The 23,954-nt window shown below is 43.8% G+C and overlaps 1 protein-coding gene across 4 annotated transcripts in view; it reads right to left on the bottom strand.

Annotated features, from left to right (window-relative positions):
* Positions 1-23,954, bottom strand: part of diaph3 (diaphanous-related formin 3) — a 290,424-nt gene that overhangs the window by 71,405 nt on the left and 195,065 nt on the right. For all 4 annotated transcript variants that reach the window (XM_060876191.1, XM_060876199.1, XM_060876172.1 and 1 more), the window contains 2 exons: positions 20,410-20,573; positions 5,951-6,086 (listed from right to left, as the gene is read on the bottom strand). In XM_060876191.1, coding sequence (XP_060732174.1) covers positions 5,951-6,086; positions 20,410-20,573 — 300 coding nt within the window. The remainder of the gene's footprint in view (positions 1-5,950; positions 6,087-20,409; positions 20,574-23,954) is intronic.

The raw sequence follows: 23,954 nt of genomic DNA on the forward strand, positions 1-23,954 counted from the left end.
TCTGTGTGTGTGTGAGATTGTAAATAATCCATCAAATGAAACATAACAAATTTCCATGAATGTGGAGCGAGAATTTCTGACATTTAGTCCTATATTGTAGTTTTAAACTATATACAGTATGCTTATATTAAAAATACGTAAATATTCTTACGTATAAGAAGTATTACGTTTTTTAATATATAATAAATATTACATGAAGTCTTTATTTGTCCTTCTCATTAATGATCAGGCCATAAGTACTTGTGCTCAAGGTGAGGTATTAGCTTATTTCCTGTTTTCAGTAAAAGATGAGGCTCAAGCATTTCTATGGGCTTCCAGCTGAAAGTGTGATGAAGATGATGATGATGATGATGAAAATATTTCATTCCAGCAGGAGGTCTACACACCTTTGGTGCTTGATCCCTTATTATCTCTCTAGTTGCATGCAACAGGCAAAACAGAATAATGAAGGTGAATGAATGTGAAAATAAATAAACATACGTAGACATAGGAGATGTAATGGTCAAAGCAGAGCAGAAAGTGATTGCATGTGTGTGTGTGTGTGTGTGTGTGCGCACACTTGTGCAGTGTTATTGGTGTACAGACCTGATCAGCAGAGAGAATGGGGGAAATTGTTTTCACTAACAGTGCGCATGGCTGATTCTCTAACCAAATCACAGCACAAATATCATTTCCTTCTCTTTTTATTCTATTACCTCCTCCACTCAGTCACTTAGAGTGCTGCTTATTGCCTTTCACGGACGTCGGCGTCTGTGTGTGTAGATTCTGAATAGATTTCCTCTTTCATTATAGTTCGGTCTACAATGCTTAATACTTGTATAGGATTTCACACACACACACACACACACACACACACACACACACACACACACACACCACCAAGTCAGTCTCTGTCACTAATGATGAATGTGTCGTTCACACTACAAGTGTTAGGAAACTGATATGAAACCGTTCTCTCGCTTCTGGCTAGTACGATTAAGTGATTTTATATTTTATAAAGGATTGTGTGTGTGTGCCTGTAATAGCTGGGATGTGTAATAAGTAAGAGAAGGTGCTTTCTGGGGAAGAACAAGTAGTCTTGTGTGTGTATGTGTGTGTGAGAGAGAGTGTGTGTGTAAGAGTGTGTGTGTGTGTGTTTGAGAGTGTGCGTGTGAGTGTTTGAGAGAGAGTGAGTGTGTGTGTGAGAGAGAAACTAATATTACAGACATCAGTAAATTGTATGCAGTCAGTGACATTTTCAGAAACAGAGAGCGTTACAGTAATATGAATTAGGTTACTGAAGGTACTGGTGACATGGGAACTTTTTATTTTGAATGAATTGGGCGTTACGTAAATAATAAACGTTAGCAACTTCCTACAATGATGATGACTGTGTTCATGTAATTGATTTAGAAGAGTCTTTTTCATGCAGCCTGAAGAAAATGAAAGTATTTGGAGATCATATCGTGTGGTTAAACATGGCTGCTTTGGTAAAGCTGGTCACGCATCGTACACTGGACTAATATCTGTGTAGGCTTTTCTCCAACACCAGCTACTGGTGAGCTGTAAGACTGAGGTCAGATTTTTGGATCAACGAAATGCACGGTGTTGCATTATGCAGTGTGATTCTAGTGTAGGAATAAGAGAGAATACTCCTCAAGAGCAGACTGCTATTTGCTCTTAACAAATTTCACGACATCCCCAGTGTGAGGAAATTTCCTCAATACTGGAACTGAAATGATTTCCATCGTTCAGGATTTCAACATTGTGACAGCTCTCTTAAAGCTACCTCACGAGGGATCCTCGATCAACTTCTTCCCTGCTGCTATTAATGTGAGTAATAAGACATAGAAAGCAACAATAATCTTGCTATTTCTAGAAAAGACAATTCCTACAGAATATTGTAGGAAATGTGTGTGTGTGTGTGTGTGTGTGTGTGTGTGTGTGTGTGTGCACGTGTGTTGTTCAGTATTTTCATTACAACCACTGATAAGCACTGAGGTCTTTAAGGAACAGTGCTGTCTCATCTTCCTTGTTCTTCAAGGTCATGTGCTCAGTCTCAACTCATTCAGTCTCCATCCTTTCCGATTTACACTGATCAAAAGCACCTTCCTAAAATAGTGTATGTTCCCCAAAACAGTCCTAAACTGTCAAGATGTGGTTTTTACAAGACCTCTGAAGGTAGTGACTGTAGTGACCGGCCCCATGACATTAGCAGCAGCTTTGAAGTCCAGTAAGTCACAAGCTGGGGCCTCAAAGGATAAAAAATGTTTGCTGAACATCTCCATGATTAGGAAATATTATTATCTCCAAATGAAAAGTCGTACTTTCATTAGCTTCCTGTAGCTATGCACATCTAATTCAATAAAACAGACTCTTTTTACTGATGCTTCCACAGTGAGACCCAGATTGATTTGCCCGTTCACCGTATAAAAGGATATTTCTCTCCAACACACACAGAGGACACACACACTCACAGACACACACACTCAGACAGACAGAGACACAGTCACAGACAGACACACACAGAGACAGACACACACAGACACACACTCACAGACACACACACTCACAGACACACACACAGAGACAGACAGACACACAGAGACAGACAGACACACACCCAGTCACAGAAACACAGACACACACACATACAGACAGACAAACACACAGACAGACAGACACACACACATCCACAGACAGACAAACACACACTCACAGACACACACACACAGACGGGCGCACAGACGGGCGCACACACAGACACAGACAAACACACAGACACACTCAGACAGACAGACACACACACACACACACACACACACACACAGACAAACACACAGACACACACATAGACTCACAGACAGACACACAACGTAATACAACACAATTCTGTGGTAAGAGTGGGCAGAGCAAGCAGCACACACAAAGAGTTAATAAATAAATAACATTAACAATGCCTTAACTCTGTCCGAGTTGCTTCGCCTGAACCAGACTGTGTACTACATGCTTGACTACGTGTCCTTAAACAATAGAGCAAAAGTGCTTCTCCTGTTGTATCTAAGGGCAATTTGAGAAAACAAAATTGGAAAGAAAAAAAAAAAGAATAATAATAATTCACCACAGCCATGGCTGTTAATTTAATAGTCTTAACCTAGACCGGCTTCGTATCTGTTTCCGTCGTTCTATTACGGTACTTTTACTGTGTTAATTAGAGCACAGTGTTCACAAAAAGGAAAGTGTTTTTCATCTCATTTTGACACTAATAAACAGTAAAACACAAAATGGATGTGCTTTCTTTACACAAGCATTTCACCCTGGAGTTTAGTAACTAGCTTGCGTTCTAGCTAGTTATCTTGTTTGGGTGGTTATGTTACTATAAGCCACCACGACCGGCACCGGCCGAAGGAACAGGTAACTGGAGCAGGTAACAAGAGAGAGAGAGAGCGGTAAAGAAAAAAAAGACGCTGTTGCAGACGCAAAAAGATTTGTGTTAACCTGAGACACGTTGGGGCTTTTTACACCTGGTCACTTCATGCATTTTCTGTGATCAGATAGCTAAACGATGGTAAAAAGACCAGGTCTAAATGCCCTCCGAAACTTTTTGGAGACGGATATAAATCCGATCGCTCAAACCACTTCAGGAGGTGGTCTGGGACGCATTTCAGATGAAACTGGACAGGTGCAAATGAATGTGGTTGTTCAAGCCACATACGTCAGCGCTATACTCCTCCCAAACAGAAGTACGTCACTCACAGGTGATCTTTCACCCAGGTGTCTCGTCAGGTCTTAAAACGCACTGCTGCCGCCAGCCAAAATGCAGCAAACAGTAAATGCGGTTTAGCAACCGCATGCACCAAAGCGTGTTCAATTTCAATTACCCTGGAAATTTCACCGTTTCACCAGCCCGTCTGAAAACCTGTGCTGATCAACTGGCCCCCATCTTCACACGGATCTTCAACACATCACTGGAGCTGTGTGAAGTACCCTCATGCTTCAAAAGCTCCACAATCATTCCCGTTCCAAAGAAACCCAAAATAACCGGACTTAATGACTACAGACCTATGGCTCTAACGTCTGTGGTCATGAAATCATTTGAAAGACTGGTTTTGGCTTATCTGAAGGACATCACTGGACCCTTCTTGGACCTTCTGCACTTTGCCTACAGAGCAAACAGGTCTGTGAATGATGCAGTCAATATGGGACTGCATTATGTTCTGCAGCATCTGGACAGACCAGGGACTTATGTGAGGATCCTGTTTGTGGACTTCAGCTCTGCCTTTAACACATCATCCCATCACTCCTCCAGCCCAAATTAACCCAGCTCTCCGTTCCCTCCTCTGTCTGTCAGTGGATCACCAGCTTTCTCACAGACAGGCAGCAGCTAGTGCGACTGGGAAAACTCAAATCCAGCACCCGCACCATCAGCACTAGCGCCCCCCAGGGCTGTGTCCTCTCCCCACTGCTCTTCTCCCTGTACACAAATGACTGCACCTCAAATGACCCATCTGTCAAGCTCCTGAAGTTTGCAGACGACACCACACTGATTGGCCTCATCCAGGACGGTGACGAGTCTGCTTACAGACTGGAGGATGAACGGCTGGCTGTCTGGTGCAGCCTTAACAACCTGGAGCTGAACACGCTCAAAACAGTGGAGATGATAGTGTTCAGGAGAGACCCCCTGCTCTCCCTCCACTCACCATCTTGGACAGCATTGTCACAGCAGTGGAGTCATTCAGATTCCTGGGAACCACAATCTCCCAGGACCTGAAGTGGGACATTCACATAGACTCCATTGTGAAAAAGGCCCAGCAGAGGTTGTACTTCCTTCGCCAGCTGAGGAAGTTCAACCTGCCACAGGATCTTCTGAAACAGTTCTACACTGCCATCATTGAATCCATTCTCTGCACCTCAGTTACTGTTTGGTTTAGCTCAGCTACCAAATCTGACCTCAGGAGACTACAGAGGGTAGTCCGGACTGCTGAGCGAACCATTGGTACAACAGGGCAAAGTCAATCACTCTGGACCCCTCACACCCAGCACACTCCCTCTTTGAACTGTTGCCATCTGGTCGACGCTACAGAGCCCTGAGCACCAGAACGACCAGACATAGGAACAGTTTCTTCCCTCAGGCAATCCATCTGATGAACACTTAACACACATGGAACACACAACACTCATTGCACATTTCACACTTGCACATTTGTACCATGTTTACTTCAATTACACATTTCATACTTGGCACATCTGTACATATATTTGTCTATACCGTTTACTTCAATTGTACATACAAATTGTATATATTGTATACTTCAATTGCACATTCTCACACTTGCACATCTGTACATACAAATTGCCTATATTTGTATATTTCAACTGCACATTTCAACCTGTACATGTGTACATACAATTTTTGCCTATATAGTATCATTCTGTAACACTGTGGAACTTCTGTCACTAAAACAAATTCCTCGCATGCGAAAACATGCCTGGCAATAAAGCTCTTTCTGATTCTGATATGAGGTAAAATATATTTGCATTTTGGGTGAGAGTAGAAAGATCGGATTGATATCCGATTCACCAAGACGCATTTATGTGGCCTAATGTAAATAGAACAGTTTTAACAAATCAGATAGCTATCGGATCAAAGAAAACACATGAAGTGACCGGGTGTAAAAAGGCCCTTTCACAGGAGATCTGTTCTCCTAACTAGCACTTTAACTAGTTTCCTAGCAGTCTTGCTGTTTTGCTTATTCTCTGTTTTTCCTACAATCGTCATTAATGCATGAATTACTACAATTTTTCTATAAATGTTCCTTTTACATATATATTTATTTGTCAGACTTATATTTAATGTATAAGAATTCAGCTCTTCTGATTCTCATTCTCTTCCTTTGCATTATATAATTAAAACCAATTGTTATTTTTTATCAGCTCTGAAGGCTGCTCCTGTAAACCTTTAATGTCGTACCTGCGTTGACATCCAGCAACCTCTTCTTCCTCTGCTGTCGTTCCTGTTTCTCGCGCTCGGCCTTCTCTTTCGCAGCCCTCGCCCTCCTCTGCTTCTCTTCTGCCTCCCGCCTCCTCCCGTTCTCCTTCACCGCTTGCTGGAGGAAGTAAAGAGGGATGACATTGAGATACTGAAAATCAGAGAGATGAATAGACAACCTCACTTGAATCTAACCCACATAGCAAAAGAACATTTGTTCACCAGGGAGCACACAATCATGGACAATGGCAAAGGGAAAGGAAAAGATATATAGAACATCAGATAAAGGAAGAAAACAAATGAAAGAGGAGAAAACACTGAAGGGACTGTTGAGATTTTTCATACGTTGTCAGAACGTGACTAATAAACATTGTCCAGAAAAACTGTGGCGTAAAAACATACACCTTTCTTCTTTCTTTCTCCCATTATTAATTGGAGGAATTTTTTTTTAGAAAGCATCTTTTCTTCCCGAGGCCTAGTTCTAATGGTTTGAGAACACAAGAGGGGAAGAAAGGGAGGAAAAAAAAAGAGAGAAACATCAACAGGCCAGTCAGAGTGACCCAGCCTTCCATGTGTTCTCTTCTCCATACTTTTAAACCACTCTCGAAGCCATCAAGGGTCCGTTCTTAAGTAAGCAAAAATGGCAGAAAAAAACATAAAAAGGAGCTAGGAACAGACCTGCAAATGCCCAAGAGATGCCCCACGCTGAGCATCTTCACACATGCAGGCTTCATAAAAGCCCTTTACAAGCACATAATGTGTGTGTCATTAGGCAAATCTACAGCAAAGATAGAGAAAGCATAAAATTACTCTGACACTGTCATCTTACTATAAGGGCAATAAGGAACATAATTACTATATTTTTGCATTTGCACAAGAATTGATGTCGAGATTTCAGACGCGTGTTCTGCTTTCATGAGAGCATATAGCACTTTTCCTTGCTCTTTAAAATGTACACCTTATCAAGGCCTCCTGTTCCTGTAATGCACTTCAATATCATTTGCTCATCCTTCTCTAATAGCTGATGACTGAAAGGCTCTAGTGCACTCCTCTTAGCTACATATTTACTACAAGGCTTAAAGAAATGCAGACTTCCAGACTTATAGGTTTTTTTATTATTTAGTAAGCAGGATATGTGTGTATCGACATTGTGTATGGACGTAATATAACCTATTTGAAGAACGTTAACGGCATTTATTCCCTGCAGCTCGGCTATGACCACAGTCTCCCACTATCGCAGTAAATCCATAGGCAGCTAGAGGATGCTGGGAAAGATGCCTGCAAATCACTTTAAAGCAGCTTTCCTGTCTCCAGCTCTGTGGCTGTGCCTTAGCACTCACCTAACTGTGAGCATTTTCCTTCAAATGAGAGAGAGCGAGAGAGGCAGATAGAGAGACAGAGCAAGAGCGAGAGAGCGAGAGAGAGAGAGGGGGACGAGAGAGCGAGAGAGAGAGAGGGACGAGAGAGCGAGAGAGAGAGGGACGAGAGAGCGAGAGCGAGCAAGAGAGAGAGACAGAGAGAGAGCGAGAGAGAGAGCAAGAGACAGAGAGAGAGCGAGAGAGAGAGACAAAGAGAGAGCAAGCGAGAGAGAGTGCGGACGAGAGAGAGCGAGAGAGAGAGTGAGAGAGAGACAGAGAGCGAGCAAGAGATAGAGAGCAAAAGAGAGAGAGAGAGCGCGAGAGAGTGCGAGCGAGAGACAGAGAGAGAGAGAGAGAGAGAGAGAGAGAGAGAGAGAGAGAGAGAGACAGAGAAAGGGGAGCACTGAAGTGTGAAAGCACAGACAACATCAATATTAATATAAGGGGGAAGAGAAATGAACACTCTTGAAACACACTGTTCAAGGGGGTCAGGGCTTAAGGACAAAAAGATGCCAAGGTGTTTATCTCTAGACAGCTGCAAACTTACAAGTTAGCATTCAGTATTTATGAGGTCTTTATAAATCCATTTAAAAGGCATTCAGTATTTATAACACCTTCATAAATCCATCAAGAACTCTAACACAGCCATATGCTGACCTGAGACATGTCCTACTCTTTTTTCTTATCAACTAAATTGCTGTTATTTTTTTCCTTTTCATTTCACAAAATCGAGATTCTCAGACATTTATAAACACATTTTCAGGTCAGTCCAGGGCTCTTGTAAGCTGGTGGAACGGAGATGGCAGTAACGTGTTTGCCAGCTGTTTCATCAATCCCTACACACTTGACAGAGTGGCTCTTGTCCAGCAGTCAGAGAGTAGTCGGGGTCTGATCTGGCCGACACGGTCAGTGGTGTGGTGCTCACAGTGATAGCCACACTTGCTTCAAGCATCACTAAAGTGGAATGGCTAGAGTCCATTACACTGCAGCGGTCAAGAGGCTTCTGGAAACCTTACCAAAGTGATGAGAGCCATGCAATTTCAGCCAATATTTTACCAGGCAGTTAATAACAATACTATCTATGCACCAGATTCTAAGCACACTTGATTGCATGGTGAATACGTAGGGAAGGGAATCATACCTCAATGGTTGGAGCTAGTGATAATCATCACATCAGAGAACAGCTACATATAAATTTTCTGATGGCGAATATGGCACATCAACCATCTGTAGTAAAACGTAATATCTGCCAACACTCCCAAGGAGTGCAGCTTTTAGCTTCAATCTCAGGCCCTGTTTACAAATTAAGAGATAAGAGATGCCAAAGTAACAACCACATGAATGCCAGAACCCAATATTGCTCAGAGCATCACGATACCTCATTCCCATAGAGCATCTGGGTACCATCTCTTCCCCAGGTAAGGGATACACACACACCAGGATGCCCACATAAAAAAAAAAAAGTGATTCATCAGACCAGGCTACCTACTTCCATTGCCCAATTCTGATGCTCAAGTGTCAATTGTAGGTGGTGTTGTGTGTGAAAAGGTGTCAGCTATGCAGCCAAATATGCATTAACCTGTGATACATCAGCAATTATTGCCACGTCAGCGAGCCTTGGGTGTCCATGATGCTGTCCCTGGTTCACAGGTATAATAATTCTGTGTGTTAAGTTACCCAAATGTTTGACACACATTAATGAGATGTGACAGGATCAGGCTTGGTGTGTTTTAGATATAATAATGTCATGAGCAGGACTATCCACCGTCTGTCTCTCTTCCCACTCATAAAAGCTTGTTGGCCACAAACACAGATGATCCTTCGCAGATGACAGAGTGCAACTCTGAAGTGCACATACAATCCCACTCTATTCCATGTTCACTTGAGCCTCTGCAGAGCCGAGCCCGGCAGCTACTGGCAGCGACACAGGGACGATGCTTGCCTGTGGGCTATTTTGCTTCTCTACGTTTTTAGAGGAAGTCTGTAATAAAAATGCACGAGTGCTCTTCACAGATAAAAACGCTGCTTTTAGGATGTTTAGTATCACTTAATCAGTTCAAACTGCTACTAATTAGCTGACAGGTGAGACTCGGGGCATTGTGGTCGTACGCACCTTCGTGTTAAAGGACGTTTGGCATTAAAACGTGTTTTAAACAGTTCTATTAATTTGATAAGAGTCTAATTTAGATTGTAAACTTTGTCAATTTCCTCCTGTTTTATGGAAACTACTCTGAAGACAACAGCATGAAAAGTTTTAAAATTAGTCAATAATCTGATGACTTCTTTCACAGAGTAGCCTCACAATCACTGTTCAGTGTTTTATCCCCAACAACTCCAACTGACATGAACAATCAAAATGTAATGTTTCTGATATTTCAAGTATTTCAGTCCAAATGTTTAGCACATTTCACACCAGACAGCAGATGCTTGCATGAACAGAATTCACTGGAGTGAAGATGTGGAGATGATATTTTAATGGGTTGAGTGATTATACCTCAGGTGATGAGACGGAGACAGATGTTTTGTTTATGGTTTAATTCTATGGATTGTTTTATTTTTCCCCAAAAGCAGTTTAGGTTATAAGTGTAGAGTTACGCTTTAGCCTGAGATACAGTATGTGCAGCTTTGGTACACACGGCTCTGATTCTAACAAACTGCCATCTGAGAATTGTGTCTTTCATAAGACTCTCCTTAATATGGATATTATAGCTGCATTTTGTTTCTAAGCTGCAAACAGTGCTCTGGAAAGCACGGCTATGTGTTAGACGTGGCCCGACCCTATTAGCCCCGGTGGTGCAGATAAAATTCATGGCTTCTTATCTACCTAACCAAGCAGTAAACATGTTAAGGGAGAGTCCAGGGAAAAAGAGGCAATGCGGGATATTGAATTAGGACAAAACACTGTGGTTCTGCTCTCCTCACGTCGTTCCTTCCTCATTAAAAACAGCATCCTCCATTCTTCCAGCCGCTGCTTGAACTTAATTATGGCGAGTGTGCCGGCACCGAAGGCCACGTGGTTTCTCCCACCGCTCGAGTCAAATGCGGTCTGACAGGATGAGCTGCGGTATGAAACGCTGCAGACTGACTGAGTGAAACTAATTTCACAAACTGTAATTGCTTTGCTTCAGGCACAAGAGCACTTCTTTTGTTTACATTAAAGAACACTACCAATGTCAAACGATGTTCTCCTACTTTCAAATTCAATACCGGAACCATCGATATACTTCCACTACTGTAAAGATTTGCTAAAACGCAGCATATTAACACCCGATAGACCAGAATCCCCTAACAGATAACAGATATTCTTAACGCTGGCTGTCGGAAATTTAAAGTCGATTTCAAACAAAGCGAGACAAAAAGGACGAATCCCATTTTTTACATTCATACAAAATGCCACAGAACTTTTTTGCATGGGTGCTACACGAATGTTGTCGATGTGAAGTAGATAAAAATCTGTGTAACAGTGCGGGCCAAGAGAGAGGGAGAGACTCGATAGCAGGTGGTCAACTGCAGCTCAGCAGGTCTCCATTCACATTATCCAAACAGCCATTTAAAGACAATCCCCACTCAATACACTCAGTCAATTCCGTTAGTCTGAGGGTGAGAGGTCCAAAAAAGTGCTCTTTAACATGAGCTAATGGCTATTAGTGAGCACAGAGGGAGCAAAAGTGTTTGAACCGAAAGCAGCTTCTTTATTCTATCGTCAACAGCTGCGTGAAGAAAAGGGAACGTTAACGACGGATGGCTGCGGCGAGACAGGGAGGTGAAATTATAGATGCCATCTTGGCTTGTGGCGAGTAAATAATCTCTTTACAAACAAATTAAGTGTCACGATTTGAGCTTATATTTGAGCTTCTGTTGATCCTCTCGCTGATTCATATTTGTTATTTAGCCGGCATCGTTTGGATTCATTTCTCTGCAGTCCTGCTACCGAGGACACATGAGGGACACATGAGGGACACGTGTACAGAGAGGGCATGCTCTTGTACTCTCACGGCTTAAGGACACACCCAAACCCACACACACCCACCCACACACCCACGTTCAGAGCTCAAGCACCACATGGAACAAGCAAGGGCATATCAGACATTAGCATGTCTCCAGCTGCGAATGCTAAAGCCGGTGCAGACTTGCAGCTGATTAAACAACATGCAAATGGTAGAAGTCATTAATGAGGTTAGGCGAGTCTGAACCCGACCAAGTCTGCACCGTTCAGAAATGCCTGGAGTCATGTTTACAGTCCACAAGTTTGTGTATAATTATGGAACATTGTTTTTAGTCGATGACTCTTCGATGCTGTACAAAGACTTCTCTCTCTTGTGGGATCATCAGGTCTGAGAGGAAGCCGAGGAAAGGGCGGCGCAGCACATGGTCGTCTACTGATGAAGCTTTGGGAGGAGAGTTAGATCTCTGGCCTAGTAATTTTCTGGTCAGTTCGGCTCTACAATCCGCCGCGTAGGTGACACTGATGTACATGCAGTAATGAATTCGCGGCACTTCCTGGAGCTTCTGGGGAGGTGTGAAATCAAACAGCTATTATTATGTCCCTTGAAAGCCCCATTTCATTCACACGCTTTGATCCAATTTAAAAAGTGAGATCCATTCTACGAGTAATGCAGCTCTTCACGGTTTCCTAATTAATACAAAAACGCTATTTTTTTTCATTCTCTCTAATGCTGTGGACAATGTGATATAATGAGAATAAATCATAAAACAAGAATAAGATCGGGTTAGCTATTTATGAGTCTGTGTGTGTGTGTGTGTGTGTGTGTGTGTGTACGCGCATAAGTGCGTCCAGAGCTACTCTTCTCTGACCAGGTAATGAGAATAATCAGAGTTTGAGGTGTAACATGGCCTAGAGCGGAAAACAGAAGCACCTTCACATTGTGGTTCATTTAATCGCTCTATTTATGGAGCTCTCTCGCTTTTCCCCCATTTCCAGGCTAATTTTAAGAAAGCTAAATGAATTGGGTCGGTGCGTTAAGTTTCAACTCCTCTCCTCTCTATCTATCCTTAGAGGAACTAAAGTTCAGCTGGCCTAAAGACTTAGCTGAGGATACACTGACTTATGGACTCCATAAACCAAAGTCATTAACAGTGTTACTGTAAAAAGCTGGTGGATTACAAGTAATTCAACTTAAATCTGATAATAAACTGTTTATTCATCTCTGACATTGTAACTGGTCAATAAAATTAATGAAACAAACTAAATAAATACTTGTGACTTTTTTTTTTTAACATCTCACATTCCAGCACATTTTATCATTTATTTCACTCCTGCACATTTATTAATCTCCTCGCTGCTTATCTGATGCCCAGGCAGAACTGGACGCATTACAGATTAATAATTATGCATAAGAAGCGTCTCCCTATTAATCTAGACATACAGTAGTGCTGCTTTTCAGTAGCGTTACAGTTTCCCTTCACTAGAACTGAGAGACACAAACCCTGTTCCATCATGACAAATGTTTCTGTGCACAAAACACAGAGTTCCATGAAGACATGGTGTGTTAATGTTGGAGTAGAAGAAGTCGAGTGTCCTGCACAGAGCCCTGACTCTGACTCAACACCACTGAACACCTTTGTGATGAACTGGAACACCGACTGAATCCCAGAGCTGAACAGTGTCTGATCTCACTAATGATCTTGTAGCTACAGTATCCATCTATCCATCCATCTCCATCCATCTTCTACCGCTTATCCGGGGCCGGGTCGCGGGGGCAGCAGTCTGAGCAGGGACACCCAGACTTCCCTCTCCCCAGACACTTCCTCCAGCTCCTCCGGGGGAATACCGAGGCGTTCCCAGGCCAGCCGAGAGACATAGTCCCTCCAGTGTGTCCTAGGTCTTCCCCGGGGCCTCCTCCCGGTTGGACATGCCCGGAACACCTCCCCAGGGAGGCGTCCAGGAGGCATCCGGAACAGATGCCCGAGCCACCTTAGCTGACTCCTCTCGATGTGGAGGAGCAGCGGCTCTACTCTGAGCTCCTCCCGAGTGACTGAGCTCCTCACCCTATCTCTAAGGGAGCGCCCAGCCACCTTGCGGAGGAAACTCATTTCGGCCGCTTGTATCCGGGATCTTGTCCTTTCGGTCATGACCCAAAGCTCCTGACCATAGGTGAGGGTAGGAACGTAGATCGACTGGTAAATCGACCGCATCACTGCAGAAAATACACCGATCCGCCTGTCAATCTCCCACTCCATCCTTCCATCACTCGTGAACAAGACCTCAAGATACTAAAACTCCTCCACTTGAGGCAGGAGCTTTCCACCAACCTGAAGGGGGCAAGCCACCCTTTTCCGGCTGAGAACCATGGCCTCGGACTTGGAGGTGCTGATTCTCATCCCCGCCGCTTCATACTCGGCTGCAAACCATCCCAGTGCACGCTGAAGGTCCTGATTTGAAGAAGCCAACAGGACAACATCATCTGCAAAAAGCAGAGACGAAATCCCGTGGTCCCCAAACTGGACTCCCTCCGGCCCCCGACTGCGCCTAGAAATCCTGTCCATATAAATAATGAACAGGACCGGTGACAAAGGGCAGCCCTGCCGGAGTCCAACATGCACCGGGAACAAGTCTGACTTACTGCCGGCAATGCGAACCAAACTCCTGCTCCGGTCATATAGGGACCGGCCAGCCTTTAGCAGAGGGCCCCGGACCCCATACTCCCAGAGCACCCCCCACAGATCACCACGAGGGACACAGTCGAATGCCTTCTCCAGATCCACAAAGCACATGTGGACTGGTTGGGCAAACTCCCATGAACCCTCCAGCAACCTGGTGAGGGTATAGAGATGATCCAGTGTTCCACGACCGGGACGAAACCCGCATTGTTCCTCCTGAATCCGAGGTTCGACTATCGGCCGAATTCTCCTCTCCAGTACCCTGGCATAGACTTTTCCGGGGAGGCTGAGGAGTGTGATCCCCCTGTAGTTGGAACACACCCTCCGGTCCCCCTTCTTAAACAGAGGACCACCACCCCAGTCTGCCAGTCCAGAGGCACCATCCCCAACCGCCACGCGATGTTGCAGAGGCGTGTCAACCAAGACAGCCCCACAACATCCAGAGACTTGAGGTACTCAGGGCGGATCTCATCCACCCCCGGTGCCTTGCCACTGAGGAGCTTCTCAAACACCTCAGTGACCTCAGCTTGGGGGATCGACGAGTCCTCAACCGAGCCCTCTGCCTCTGCTTCCTCAGTGGAAGACATGTCGGTGGGGTTGAGGAGATCCTCGAAGTACTCCTTCCACCGTCCAAGAATGTCCCCAGTCAAAGTCAGCAGATTCCCACTCCCACTGTAAACAGTGTGAGCAGGGCACTGCTTCCCCCTCCTGAGGCGCCGGACGGTTTGCCAGAATTTCTTCGAGTCCAACCGATAGTCCTTCTCCATGGCCTCACCGAACTCCTCCCAGACCCGAGTTTTTGCCTCTGCAACCACCCGGGCTGAAGCTCGCTTGGCCCTCCGGTACCTATCAGCTGCCTCCGGGGCCCCCTGAGCCAACCAGGCTCGATAGGACTCCTTCTTCAGCTTGACGGCATCCCTTACTTCCGGGGTCCACCACCGGGTTCGGGGATTGCCGCCGCGACACGCACCGGAGACCTTACAGCCACAGCTCCGCGCGGCCGCATCGACAATAGAGGTGGAGAACATGGTCCACTCGGACTCAATGTCTCCAACCTCCCTCGGGATCTGGTTGAAGCTCTGCCGGAGGTGGGAGTTGAAGATCTCTCTGACCAGAGACTCTGCCAAACATTCCCAGTGGACCCTCACAGTACGTCTGTCCAACTTCCTCCCCGGCCATCGGATCCAACTCACCACCAGGTGGTGATCAGTTGACAGCTCCGCCCCTCTCTTTATCCGAGTGTCCAAGACATACGGCCAGAGGTCAGATGAAACAACCACAAAACAAGTCGAAACAAGTCGATCATCGACTTCCGACCTAGGGTGTCCTGATGCCATGTGTACTGATGGACACCCTTATGCTTGAACATGGTGTTCGTTATGGACAAACTATGACTAGTACAGAAGTCCAATAACAGAACACCACTCGGGTTCAGGTCGGGGGGGCCGTTCCTCTGTAGCTACAGTAAATGAACACAAATCCACCATCCACCAGGAAAACCTTCACAGAAGATTAGAGTGGAGGATACATCTGCCTTTGTGAAGAACCACATTATGAGTGTGATGGTCAGGTGTTCCCACACCTTTGGCTATATTAATCACTATTTATTACACCCAGGAGGCAACACTCGTTTGTATAAGACAAAAATCATAAAAAAAAGCCACCTGCTCTTTTATAAAAGCTGGAAAGAATCACAAAATAAAAAATCTCAGTATCAATTTAAATGTATTGATGGAAAACCATTAGTCTGATTCTGTTTCTGAAACGGTGTTGTCTTCACTCAGAGAGTATGGTGGGTTGTTTTTAATTGTTAGTTACGTAACACAGTCAGATTTAGTGTCAGACCCGAACCCCTGAAGCAATAAAAAAAACACCTGGATGGGTACAAACACACCTCTCTCGATATCATATAGGCGATGAGGAGATTAGGAAATGTTGCATGAGGAAAATAGGAAATATATGAATAACTAAACTGAAATAATAAAAAAAAAAAAAAGGCAGCAGGGGCGTGGACTGGGAGTACATTTTATTGATAGCCGTGTTTGGTGTCAACAACCATGATTGGATAAATACAGCGTACGACGACTTTAAATGACTTGTCTCGCGCTTTCTAATCAGTGAGGAAACAGTTCAGGTCTGTTCTGTGCTCGAGCAGGTATCGTTATCTTTTACAGCTTACTTATCTTTTTTGGACTTTTTATATTTTACGCTTGATATTTAGTTGACTGTTTGTTGATATTAAACTTCTGACTCATTTTTCAGTGTTGAGTATTTCTCCTTGAAACGTTGACCATGTCCACTGCCTGACTCTACATACTGAGATTTTGCTACGTTCTGGTTTTCACGCTTTACTGCTAAATTGGTGTTTCATAACCCTGGAAAAAAATGTACTAATCCCACTTTTAAATTTCAAGTGTGAAACCTTCATCTACCTGGGATTAAAAAGTGGGGTTTAGAAAGACCATAAAGTACAGTGTGAAACCCCTACAAATTGGGATTTGCTAAGAAAATCATTTCCCTGTAAGATTCTGTATGTAAAGCACAAATAAAGACAGTCATCTTCTTTTAGTCTCTTTCTTTAAATGCAAAGCAGAAACACAGGGGAAGGAGAGTGAAAGAAGAAGAGCAGTGATGGTCAACCAGGATTAAGAGGCCAAGAGACTGTAGGGGAAGAAAATAAATGGAGTTTATGTGCCACTGAAAGAATGACAGAACATGTGTGTGTGTGCGCGTGTGTGTATGATAGAGGGAGAGCGAGAGAGAGAGAGAGAGAGAGAGAGAGAGAGAGGGAGGAAGGGGAAGAGAGAGAGAGAGAGAAGGAAGGAGGGAGGGAGGGGGAGAGAGAGAGAGAGAGAGAGAGAGGGAGGGGGGGGAGGAAGGGGAAGAGAGAGAGAGAGAGAGAGAGAGAGAGAGAGAGAGAGAGGAAGGGGAAGAGAGAGAGAGAGAGGGAGAGAGAGAGAGAAGGAGAGGGAGAGAGAGAGAGAGAGAGAGAGAGAGAGAGAGAGAGAGAGACAGAGAGAGTAGTTGTAGTGTTTGCCTGGCTGTTGGTCCCCTGTCTCTCCTTCAGCATTGATTTAAACAAGCAGCTATTGAGAGTTAGATGATCACTGGCCTGAAAAAGGACTGTGTGAGTGTGTGTATATGTGTGTGTGTGTGTAGGGGTTGTGTATGTGTGTGTGTGTGGTGTGTGTGTTAACCCAGTGTGATGACCTTCTATACAGCCTCCTCCCAAAAGACAGAGCGCTGAATCTAAGCCAAAGAGACAAGCTGCACTCAGAGGCTGCAATCCACAAGAAAGCAGCAACAGCTTCATGATCTTGAAGACTCTGAGAGAACATTTCACATCCCCTTCACAGGACACCATTCCACCAGAAATTGACCCTCATTACGTAAAGTAGCCGGTGAACGGCAGCCGACTTGGCGTCACCGAGCCCGACGGCAGCAGAGGTTCTGTCAGCGTAAGAGAATCGTGAAGAATTGTGACCACTAACAGTACAACGCTGGATCACATGACACTCATTACACAAGGGAGCGGCACTACTGAAACGTAGCAGAAACATGATGGCGGGAAAAAAGACATATACATGACCTTGAATGCGATCTCTTTAATCTCAGCCTATTAAAGTATCTTCATCTAATATAACCTGACAGGGGGAGCATGTGTTCTAGCACAGGGTGTTAATCATTCATCTGGATATCACATCATGTACTGAGACAAGGAAAAATCTTAAAGACTGCTGAAACGGCAGAGTGTAAAGTTGGTGTGTGAAGACTCTCGAGCCCGATGTGACAAACTCGTCATTGGAACGACACGGATGTCATGACAGAACAGTAGAAGACCCGTTCACAAAGAGCGCTATAAGAGATGCAGCGTGGGAACGTGTTGTCGTGTGCTTGATGGAAGACCCGTCGAGGGACTGTTCACCAAATCCCAGAGTTTCTGTCATGAAATCATTTAAAATAATAAAAGCGATGAGATTCTTCTCATCATCTCCGCAGCCAAGTGGAAAATGACTTTGCATTTCAAATGGCATTTCATAAAGCAGACAGCCTGCCTGCTTCTTTCGTCAGATTACTGCGCTATAACAGTCAGAGACAAAACGCGAGAGCTTGCGCAAACCCGAGCGGCCGTACACGCTCGCTCGCGCCGTCTCATTTGTAGCACGAGGAAGACAAAAGGCACAGGAGCATGAAATCCATTTTGGCGGGTCATGTGCTGAGCCGTTAGCTTGGCGCTGAAGAGCGCTGTCGGGCTGCTAATTATCTAGCTTTATCTCTGCCCCCCAGGCCTGCGCTGAGGAGTACACACCAAGTTTAAACCACAAAACACACACACACACACACATAGGCTGATGGCTTGGCTTTAGGTCAGTTTTGGAGATTTGCTATTACGGACAGAAAAGAGGGACTCGTTTTCCACTTGGTTAAAATAATAAAATGTGATGTAATAAGAGGTAAAACTTTGGCCACTTTAAGATACCTGGAAATCTCACCTCACTACTGTATGAACACACCTGCTCCTGAGATCACACCTAAACAAACAGCATTGTTAGGACCAATCCGAGACAAAGTTCTAGTGAAGTTTTGTTTTTTTACTAAAACAAAAATCCCAACTATTACTAAAGAATATAAAAGAACATTAAACAACTATGACTTTAAATGACAGAGAGATATAAATAACATATAGAGATAAAAAAAGTTAAAGTTATTAATCAAGCTATTTAGAATCTGCTTCCTATCCAAACCCACATCGAATATAGACTTTGGGGTTTTTACACCTGGTCACTTCATGCGTTTTCTGTGATCAGGTAGCTATCCGCTCGTAAAAAGACCAGGTCTAAATGCCCTCTGAAACGTTTTCGAGACGCATTTCAGATGAAACTGGACAGGTGTAAATGAATGTGGTTGTTCAAGCCACATACGTCAGCGCTATACTCCTCCCAAACGGAAGTACGTCACTAACAGGTGATCTTTCACCCAGGTGTCTCGTCAGGTCTTAAAACGCACTGCTGCCACCAGCCAAAATTCAGCAAACAGTAAATGCGGTTTTTTGTAGTATAAACGTCATAAGTTTTATCGTCTTCTTTTTGATTGCATTCTGAAAACCGCATGCACCAAAGCGTGTTCCATTTCAATTACCCCGGAAATGAGGTAAAATATATTTGCATTTTGGGCGGAAGTAGAAAGATCGGATTGATATCCGATTCACCAAGACGCATTTATGTGGCCTAATGTAAATGGAACAGTTTTAACAAATCAGATAGCTATCGGATCAGAGAAAACACACGAAGTGACCAGGTGTAAAAAAGTCCTAAAAGTCTCCACTGCTCTGATCTGCTAGACACACTCATACTGTACATCCAGGCAACAATCCTAGCAGTGAAGTCAGTGTGTTGGCCAGGAATTAAACAGTGTTACAGTAAGTCCTTAGTTAGCTAACAAGTATTTCAGAAAGTCTGAGGTGGAGCTTCTTCCTTCGGGCCATTTGGGCATCGACCAGGAGCTTGGACTTTTCAGGGCTTGTCTGAGAGACACCCACTACATCAGCTGGGGTTTTTACCCAGCACACTTTGTCATAATGCATTCGTATCATCAGTCACTGCATTGTATTCATATTCTCTATTTATTTCACTTTTAAATTCGTCTCTGACTCGGTTCAGTATGATAATGATGTGACTAATAAAAGTGTTGAATTTATATTGCTTTAACGAAACTGTTGTTTGCCTCAAACCTACAGCATTAAGCTGACTTTACACAGACAGGACCCATTCTTAGCTAATTCTGTTCAACTAACAAACCAGTTTGTGGTGTCTGCTTGGACAGCACTTTCGTTTTCAGTGCCATGATACCAATTAAAACATAAAACATTCCGTCTTGCACGTCCCCATAAACAACACGGACGTAAGCTTCAAGAGACTTGTAGCTTACTTTCTGTAGAATAAACGCGAGGGTAGTATAAATCTCCACGGCCACCCTATAGTGAGTGAGAAGAATAAACTTAGTATAACAACGTGGAGAAAACAAGTCCGTTTTAACGTCCAGGGATCTGGAACTGGGCGCTCCATAGTGCTCGATCATTATGAAATTTCATCCATTTTAATCATTTTACGCTAGTGCAATTTGGGTTGTTTTATGATTATGAATTCATTATGAGGCTGCATGTAAAGCAGACACTGTGAGCCAGTGATCAAACTTGCCCTAATCCACTTAATTATCTGCTGATCCATTTTAGGTGTGTTCCAATCGAGTTGCAGCTCAACTGGGTGGACTGAAGTTAGCTATGTGCATTAAACCTTGCACACTAAGCAAAGCAAAAACCCTGGAAATAGGAATAGAAAGATTATCATCCATCATCTTCATCATCATCAGGTTTATTGAGTATGTTTTGCACACAAAAGGAATTTGGTTCCAGCTTTTGGAGACTCTCAAATGTACAGATATAAAGACAAACATGAAGCTTACCACAAACATGGCTCTGAAGTTGCTCAGGTCTGTGAAGAGCTCATCCACAGACGTCTTCTTGGGTTCGATGGCGAAATACTCCAACATGTTGTGGAACAGCGTGTTCATGTTGCTGTGCATGATGTCCAGTTTATGGTACTGTTCCTTCGCATGAGTGAAGAAGCTGTGAGACTCTGCAGTTAAGGAGTATTCACAAAGTGTGTGTGTGTGTGTGTGTGTGTGTGTGTGTGTGTGTTTTACTAAGAATATGAATACAGATATTTACACCACGGTGCAGCCGAATGAATTCAGATCAGTGTTTGAGTCATTTACTGAAACTGGCAGCTCTGGTTTTAAAAGAAACTCAGGGTCCTCTTCTGTATTTTATTGTGTACAGAATAAAGAGAGCTGGTGACGGTTTATTGATGTCAAAGTGTAAATGTAAAAGTACAAGTCATTATTATAAATAGAAAATAAATATATGAATAAATAAATCTATAAAATCATTGATATTGTTGTAGTGTAAGACAAATGACCCACTTCATGTACATTTCACACGACCACACGGTGGATGAGTTTCCTCCAGCCACACACTTGTCATCCGATTCTTTCAGCTTGTACTTATTTGAGAGATCTTAGTAATTCATCTTTGGAATGTCGTGCACTAGACGCTCTACAATCACTGCTATTAGCTCTGGCATGAAGTAACTGGAGCCACATTAAGATGGCACTGCAGATACTGTATGCACGTGTAAGTATTCACGTTACTCCTTCTAGCAGCTGATTTAAACCAAACTCGGCGCTACTAAACGCGCATGCTGATGTGAATCGGGTTACAGTCGAGATATCGTGAACATTTAGAACAACGTATCATCTCAGGGAACATAAATTACACCCTATAAAGCTTTACTTGGCATGTTACTAGCAGCGTGGACTCGTTTATGATGTTCGTTTTAGCTCAGCTCTGTATTCACTTACAGCTTTTAGTAAATGCTATCACACACGTTTGAAAGACAAATGACCTTGCGCACACACACTCACACACAAACACATGCATGCACACGCACGCACACACACACGCACAAACACACGCACGCACATACACACACACATGCACACGCTCGCACACACACACGCATGCCCACATGTGCACACACGTGCACACGCACACAAACATGCACGCACACATGTGCACACACACAAACATGCACGCACACATGTGCACACACACAAACACACGCACGCACATACACGCACACAAAAACACACACGTGCACACGCACACAAACACGCATGCACGTGCACACGCACACAAACACACACAAACACGCACACACTTTATTAAGTCAAAAATAGTGGAATGAAAACAGAACTGACTTGGGGGAAGAGGTGGGTGAAAATCTTTGAAGTAGATCAAAGTTTTCCTCTCACAATAGCAAACGAATAGGGAGCTGTCCACATAAAGGTAGAGACCAAGAGAAATCAATGGCCAGCTGCGGGAAGAGGGGTTGAGAGAGAGTGGAAAAAAAGATAAAACAGAAAAGACAGAGGGAGAAAAAAAAAATCTGCGTCTGATTCAAGGGAATCAGACGTGTCAGGAGCTAAAATGTGGATTTCTAACTAAACCCCTTTGTGACGCCTCGTAGCATGAACACAGATCAAAGAGGCAAACGTGTCGACATACAGACATAAACAAATGAATATAAATATGAATCCCCGTTAGTATTCCATACATCAGGCATCAGTGTTATTAAACTTACTTCAAATTAGCATCCTCAAGCTTTGCATTTCAAATCATTCCTGCCTCAAGTCATCTGAAATATTGGCAAACTGTTGCATCTAGTGTTTGATTTGTACGAATGCAAAAATAAAAATGTCTGTGTGCTTTTAAAAAAAAACAACTAAACTGTAGGTCCATGTCGAAGTGCTTCATGCAATTCTCTCGAAACAAAACAGGGGCTTAACTTCAGATCCAGGAAATTTGGGACTGCAAATATTCTCTGACTTTAATGTTGTCTTAAATATTAATCTTGTTTGGTGCTGTGGCCTCAGTCTGTGACAGCTCATCTCACAGCTCATCAAAACGTGTGTGTCCGAGAGAGACAGAGAGACAGAGAGATGGAGAGAGAGAAATGGAGAGAGACAGAAAGATGGAGAGACAGAGAGAGAGAGAGTGAGAGAGTGACAGAGATGGAGACAGAGAGAGAGTGACAGAGAGAGAGAGAGAGAGAGAGAGAGAGAGAGAGAGAGAGAAGCCTCAGTGATGTGTTTAAGTGAGTCTGAGCTGAACTTATGATAGTTATGAGCTGAACTTATGAACTCATGCTCCTGTGTGGGTTTCATGAACGTGTGTGTATTGGGCTGAGGGGTGAAATGTTTCTGACAGGAGCAGCTCTCTGTATGACTCGGCTCATGCCGTTGAAGCTCTGTAAAACCCGGTTATGCCACAGTATATACTGTAGGAGTTCTCTCCTCTCACTAGGCCCAGACGTCCTTCTGTCATAACGGTTGACGGATTTGACTGCAGGATCAAACATCATAAACAGCCCTGTAATGGAGTCTGATCTCCTGTTCAGGGCTGTAAGTTAACTTTGTGAGCTGCTTGTTTATATATTAGCCCACGGGTAAGTCCATTAATTTATACACAAGCCAGCCAATAATCAAGCTGATGTGACTGTAACCTCAACACTGGCTTCCTCCCACTTGTGAGGCTGAGGGGATTCTGGATTTAGACATGACTCACTGTCACATTTCATCCCCTTTTATTTCTTCTTGCGTCGACTCTTTGTTACTGAAACATAACGATTTGTTGTGTAATCATTTTGTGCGGTTTACACCCTGTCAGAACTGCTTTGGAGAACCGTCCCAAACTCCTGAAAGCCCAGAGCCCTGATAATGTATCTGTTCATCACGCAAGCGCGAGGCTTAAACAAAAAAACATCATGGCACGATATGTGAAAACGTATAAATTACACGTTGGTACTTCGTCCGGGGCGAGGATTATGCTGCGATGACGAGGAGTGTTTAGTATAATTCTCATTATATCGGGAGAGTTTTAAGTTCAAAGCAAACTACTGCAATTTATGATTTAAACTTGAACAAATTAACTGGATAAATGTTCAGTACAAAACTTCTCTGCTGCATTAAAGTGAAAGAGACAAGAAGCTCCACCCTATAAACATATTAGACTATTTAATGGCAGAACAACTGAGCAAACACAAACAGTGTAGATTATCAAATCTCACTCACTCTTTCTAACTGATTCACATTCAATCCCGTCTCAGACAGTCCATGTACTGGCACGTTTCAGGGAGGAGAACGTGAAGAAACCAGACAGGGGTATGAGCAGAAGGCTAATTAGTGGAAAGATGCAATAAACCTGAGTCTAAAAGAAGAGATAGTGACTAGAGCTGAAAAACACACAACACACACTTGTACAGCGTGATTTGTCCTTGCTTCAGTAAGGCTTTTAGAACCCATAAATACCTACATGTAGTCGTTACGAGAGGACACATGGAAGCTGAAGCCTGGATCAATCATCAGGATGGAGCTGGACCTCCGAGTGT

The sequence above is a fragment of the Tachysurus vachellii genome, chromosome 1 (assembly GCF_030014155.1).
Source record: "Tachysurus vachellii isolate PV-2020 chromosome 1, HZAU_Pvac_v1, whole genome shotgun sequence".
Lineage (NCBI taxonomy): Eukaryota > Metazoa > Chordata > Actinopteri > Siluriformes > Bagridae > Tachysurus > Tachysurus vachellii.